At 37.2% G+C, this 6,000-nt stretch overlaps 1 protein-coding gene across 2 annotated transcripts in view; it reads left to right on the plus strand.

Annotated features, from left to right (window-relative positions):
• The window catches only part of NPR3 (natriuretic peptide receptor 3), a 72,086-nt gene extending 66,086 nt beyond the window's left edge, over positions 1 to 6,000 (plus strand). For both annotated transcript variants that reach the window (XM_041748619.1, XM_041748620.1), the window contains exon 8: positions 463 to 6,000. In XM_041748619.1, the coding sequence (XP_041604553.1) occupies positions 463 to 574 (112 nt within the window). In that variant the 3' untranslated portion in view covers positions 575 to 6,000. The remainder of the gene's footprint in view (positions 1 to 462) is intronic.

Consider the following 6,000-nt stretch of genomic DNA (forward strand, 5'->3'; position numbering starts at 1 on the left):
GGTGATTGAGTTTGTGGCTTAGTCCCAAGTCATTAGACCAAGATTTCTTCATTTCTGTATGGAAATGTAACCCTGAGTGTATGTGACTCTTTGTGGGAACAATTGTATTCCTGTTCCTTTGGTCACAGTCCACTTAATCTGATCTTTATCTCGGACATATCCTGGGAGTTAGGGAGAGCTTCTGTGGCAGAAAGACAAGACTTAACCCACAAGGCACCCAGGGAAAAAGGGGAGGGCTTGTTCTTTGGCATTTCAGAAAGCATGCCAATTTTCCTTGTTGAGTAAGGGCATAACGCCTTGGGGCACCGCTGCTTTAATCTCTGACCAGGGTTTCATATTCTATCACTTCTCATTTATCAGCCCAAACCCAGATGTCCCTTGAGGGCATTCTTTGTAAGAGAAACCATAGTATTTTGTAGCCAAGGAAGGTTTTATTACTACATTCACTTTCCCTTTACCCAGGAAGAAATACAGAATAACCATTGAGAGGCGAAGCCAGCAAGAAGAAAGTAACGTTGGAAAACATCGAGAGTTACGGGAAGATTCCATCAGATCCCATTTTTCAGTGGCTTAAAAGAAAGCCTTTTCTTTTGGCCTGAGATTCTTTAAGGAGATAGATGGGATGAAAGACATCAATGGAACAGAAGGAGCGCTCTTGAAGAACTCATTCTTTTAAGCAGTTAGTCATTTTGTTGTAAAATTTCTTTAGAAGCTCAGGAAATGTTATTAATCACCATAAGCCTCCTGGCCTTTCACCTCATGACAAACAAATATGAGAATATAGCCTCACTCTGTTAAATGTTCATACTGTTTCAAGGGCATATGATTAGATTTATGTTTGAAAATCTGATGTCTCCATATCTTGATGGTTTTGGGGGGCATGTCACATAAGGCTACAAAAATGTGGTTTTCTTAAATGAAATGTTTTATAGCTAGAATAAAGTTTTTAAAAGTAGAATATTCTTGGAAAAATTTAACATCCAAAAAGAGGAAAATGTAATGAAAAATCTCAAGGTTGGAAATACAGTGTTCCTTTTTCTAGTGCTGATGGACGGATTTGAAGTTGAGGACTGCTCTGTCCAATGTATATATTTAGGTCCTGACTTCGTATCTTGAAAAAGGATTTCCTGCCTGTCTCCTTCAGTGTCTCATAAAAGCTATTCTGGAAAGTTATAACTATTAATAAGATAAGAGGATTTATATAAGAAAAGCAAATCTAAAATGTTTCACTTTTTAAGGTAAAAAAAAAGCCCTATTTCACACTAACACTTTATTTTTAGGTATTTTAATCTTATATTTTGCTATTAGAAAATGTGTCTATTTTTTCATTTTGAAGATTAAATTCCACTTATATTTTAAAAGCAAAATATAAGTGTACAACAAACCAGCAATGATGAAAGATGCTTCACTTTTTCTCCTTGTTTCCCTCTACCCCTTGGCCATAGCCAAATGCCAATTGCTGCTTTAATTACAGAGATCTAGAAATGTATTCAGATCACAGACTTTACAGGAGTACATCAATTTATCTGTCTTATTTTTTAAAAAATTTTTTCATTTGTTTTCATTGAAGTTCAATTTGCCAACATATAGTATAATACCCAGTGCTCATCCCATCAAGTGCCCTCCTCAGTGCCCATCACCCAGTTACCCTACCCCACCCCATTTTTCTGTTTTAAATGAAAAGTTATTTTAGGGATAGACTCTTCCAGTTCTGGTCAAATGATGAGTTTCAACATAAAGGGGTGGAATTTATTAGAATTAACTAGGGTTTAAGGCAGCCCTTTTTCCTCAAGGACAACTTTATACAGTGTTATAGTCATCCACTAATAACCCATGCAATAGCGGGTTAGGTGTAGATATAAGGGATTTGGACAAAGTTAAATAAGTATTGAATATCTGAATATCTCCTTTGTACCCAGTACTCTATACATAGGTTTAAACTCAGGTTGCCATTTTTGCTGATAATTTATAGAGAAAATGGTAAGAGAATAGGGAGTTGCCAAATTAGTGTACCATCTTGTAATTACATCACTCGGGGCTTTCCTCAGTAACATTTTGAACATCTGGAAAATAGTTTCTAAAATTACCTTAGTGACTATAAAAGACCATGTATCGGAAGGAAAATAGGGGAGTTCAAGCAATTCCTTGGTAGTGATGAAGGTGTAGTCCACACAGGTAGTAGTGGAGGCAGGCAGAGTGAAAGCTGAATATCTTGGAAGCTGGCTGAGCATGCTTCCCTGAAAGAGTCTGCCTCTGTCACTACTATTTCAGCCAGCCAAGTGGCTTATTTCAGTGAATCGATGATTTCTGTGTGAAGCATAGTTCCCCTCTACATTTAAAAAACGGGATTCGGGCAGCTGGAGAGCATGATAACAGAATGAGTTATGATCAACAGAAATGACTATGTTGTAGTTCTCCAGGAGGATGCAAAGGAAAAAGTGCTGACTTCAAAAAAAAGATGGAAAAAGAAGGCAAGAAAGGCAAGCTCCAGAAATTCCAATGTAGGCAGAGAGTTTGGGAAGTAAAATATAGGAGAGAAAACATTTAACAGCTCAGAAATCTTCAGAGTGAAAACAGAATGGAAGGTTTGCATCCATCTTTTTTTTTTTTTTTTTTTTTTTGTGAATTGAGAGCTTATTTCTCTCTCATTTTTATTTTTCAATGATGTTTTCAATGTGTTTTAGAGATATTCATTTTATACTATCTTGTGTTTGTGAAAAAAATGTAATTTCAAGCCTATGTACAGGGAGAAAATCACTCTACCTGGTTGCAGTCTTTGGATATAAACATTTCTAACCCTTCTGGAATTTATATAGGGGCCTGATAACTGTAACATTTTTAAAGCAAATACTTTTATTTCTACTTCAGGTAGAGGAATAGTTCTAAACTTAATATTATATCCCCAGATAAAATGGTAGAAATAAAGCATTAGTTTTTTTAAAGATGGCAGGACAAATCATGAGGTTTCATAGATACATGCCATTCTGCTCCAAAGTTAAAGCAGTTCTGGGGTTCTTGAGATTGATTGCTAATTTACATGTCTATTTCCACTTCTTTCCTCCTGAAAATCATCATATGAGTCACCAAAACTCCATTAAGTTGGAAAATGTCGCTTGTAGAGAGCATGTAGATCTCACAAGTGTAGGTGTTTGTCCCAAGTGTACCTTGGGTTAAGATCGCTGGAGATTATAATCTGGGACTTAAATTCCTAACTGCTAAGCAGCATCTTTGACAACTAATCATTCATATTTCACCAGAAGCCAGATATCATACAGCAAAATAAATAGGGCTTTAGTTCTTAAATCAGCCTATACATTTTTACCCTGAAGTCTAGGGTGTTCAGATTTTAAAAGGGAAGCTTTATCAGTATTTTCTCATCTGGCCAAACAAGATGATATTTATATAGGTCAAAATGAGTATTTACTTTCTGTATATATGGCGTATATATATATGGTGTATATACAGAAAGTATATACTCGTTGTGTTGGAAATAAGTATAGGTTTTACGGTTATCATTGTCAACTTTGTAGATTTTTTTTTTCTGGGCTCAAAAATAAAAGTTTTCTCCAGATAATCACTTTTATCCAGAAATAATTTTCTGTATCAATCGCATATCTTCCCGCAGATGACTATAGTTTCCATGAGGAAGCCCCTACAACATTACACTTCCCAGAACTGTCAGCTTATCCTTTCCTGAACCACAGACATAGTTCCATAGGCTCTGAAATAGTTTTTGTTTTTGTTTTACATTTCAGAAGCTATATTTAACAGAGGGAGAAGAGAAATGTATGGAAAGAGAATGTCTCCTTTTCTCCTCTTCCTTAAAATTCAGACTTTTGCTTTAGAATATCCCATAAGTTCTCCCTGTTTACAGGTTCTAGGGTCCTTAACTTATTCAAGGAACCTGTGCCCCCTTTGTCCCAGTTTTACCACTTTCTTTCTGATTATTCCTGATTTGGGAAGTGTAAGTTATGCCATTGGCAGTAAGATTGAAGCTATTGTATAGACCTCAACAGACAGTGACAATTCAGAAATGAGCTTCCCGTGGCATCACCACCTTCTTGTGAGTGAGTATACAGGACTATTTGTGGAAGTCTCTTTAGGAGGCCAAATAAAATATTATACCACCAGTATTAAGGGAGTATTTATAAACTGAAAAGAATGCATACTTATGTTTCTTGGGACACAAAGAGCCCAGATCCTGAGTGGATACAGTATAAAACCAAACACCAACCAAAATTAGGCCCCTCGATCTATATTTCATGGGTTCTGTTTAGTTATGCCCTGGTGGTTAGCGCTTTATGGGGAAGCTGAAAACGGGCTAAATTTCTTCTTCAGTGGAAAAAACTGAAACTGAAAACATGGAATATGTTTCTGGGGCAGTGTGGAAGCATAGAGAATGAGAAGGTGCTGTTCAGAGGGATCTGTTTCTTTTTCAGTTGGTCTTTAGAACTACAGAATACCCAATAATTTAGCCCATCTTCAACAGCCAGACTCAGCAAGAAGCTTGGGACACACCCAGCCAGAAGAATCAGGAGCTTGATCCTCTGAAAGAAACAGAAGATGGTGGCATCGCAAGCTGCCACTGTCCTTCCCACCCTTCCTCCCTCACTCCCCCCTCCACCATCCATCGTGGCTCCAAGATGCATCGGCATCTTGCCCAAGCAGGTAGAAACTTGTGAGTAGGACCTCTGTGCTTCCTCAGAGGGAAAGAAGACAAAAACAGTGCTGCCTATAAGAATGTAGCTGGCTTTGGATCAGAACCCTTATGCTAACTTGACCACACACGCAGGACAAGCCTGTGATGTGCATATATTCCAACAAGCCTTGCTTTGGTTTTCAGCATGTAGATCTCACAAATGTCTCTTACAGGCATACCCCACAGCTAGACTCTAGGATTAAAATGACTTTCAAAAGGTGCTGGATTGGATTTTGTTCAAATTTTTCATTAACCACTAATGTTAATTCAGACCAAAGGTAAAGCAATTCTAAACCAGCTGATGCAGTTAATGTTCATGTTTTAAGCTACTTCAAACATGGTGAAAGGGTTTCAATGGAAGCTGAATCTCAGAAGTAAAAATCCATATGTTATAATAGCTCTTTGATGTATAAGGTGTGGATTGATTCTTAAGGGAGAGATTTGAATAAGCAAAACCAAGAGTTAGCAAAAATGCTGTTGCTTTGATTCATGTGTTTAAAGACCTACATTTTATGCACAGGAATAAAGGGCCCTTCCAACAAAAGGTGTAAGTCGTAACATGGACTACCAAATTGTTTATTTGCTAGGGGACCAAAGCTGTGATAGCACACAATCACTGGGCAGAAAATGTCGAGAAAGAGGAAAATTTGGATTTCAAAACAGGATACCCTATTTATTATTCAACGCCAACATCTGAAGTCCAGTGTGGTGTGTCTTACTTACAAGACAGCAATGGGGTGCCCTCAACAACCTGGAGATGCTGTGAGTTTGCAGACTTTTTGCTGGGTCCTGAGAATCTGAGCTTTGTTCCCCGTTTGTTCACGGTGAATAGTTGAAACCAAGAGGACATGGAATAGATACTGTGGAGGATTACTTCTGCAGCCCTTGTCTTCTGGGCCATATTACTCATTGTTATTTTAAATATGGGACTACCAAACAATACAGACCTACCAGGAGTATGGTAGAAAAATAAAATGAAAGCCGCACAAGATATGGTAGAAAAATAAAATGAAAGCCGCACAAGCTACAATTTATTATTCTAATGTAAGTAGAACTATCTGCATATAATGTGATTTAATTTATTGTTTTGTGTAGAAAATGAAGATTAATGACTGTGGATATAACCCCTGTTTTGTATAATATATTTTATTTCTGGTGCAAACTGGTCATTTAAAGTATCTACTTCATTTGGTGTTTGGATATAAATGTGTATGTGTTCTTGTAAATGTTTCTCTTAAGCAAGAATGCCACATGCTCGCAGTATAACAATGTGTTCTCATTAAAAATACATCCCACAGAAA

This window comes from Vulpes lagopus, chromosome 3 (genome assembly GCF_018345385.1).
Source record: "Vulpes lagopus strain Blue_001 chromosome 3, ASM1834538v1, whole genome shotgun sequence".
NCBI lineage: Eukaryota > Metazoa > Chordata > Mammalia > Carnivora > Canidae > Vulpes > Vulpes lagopus.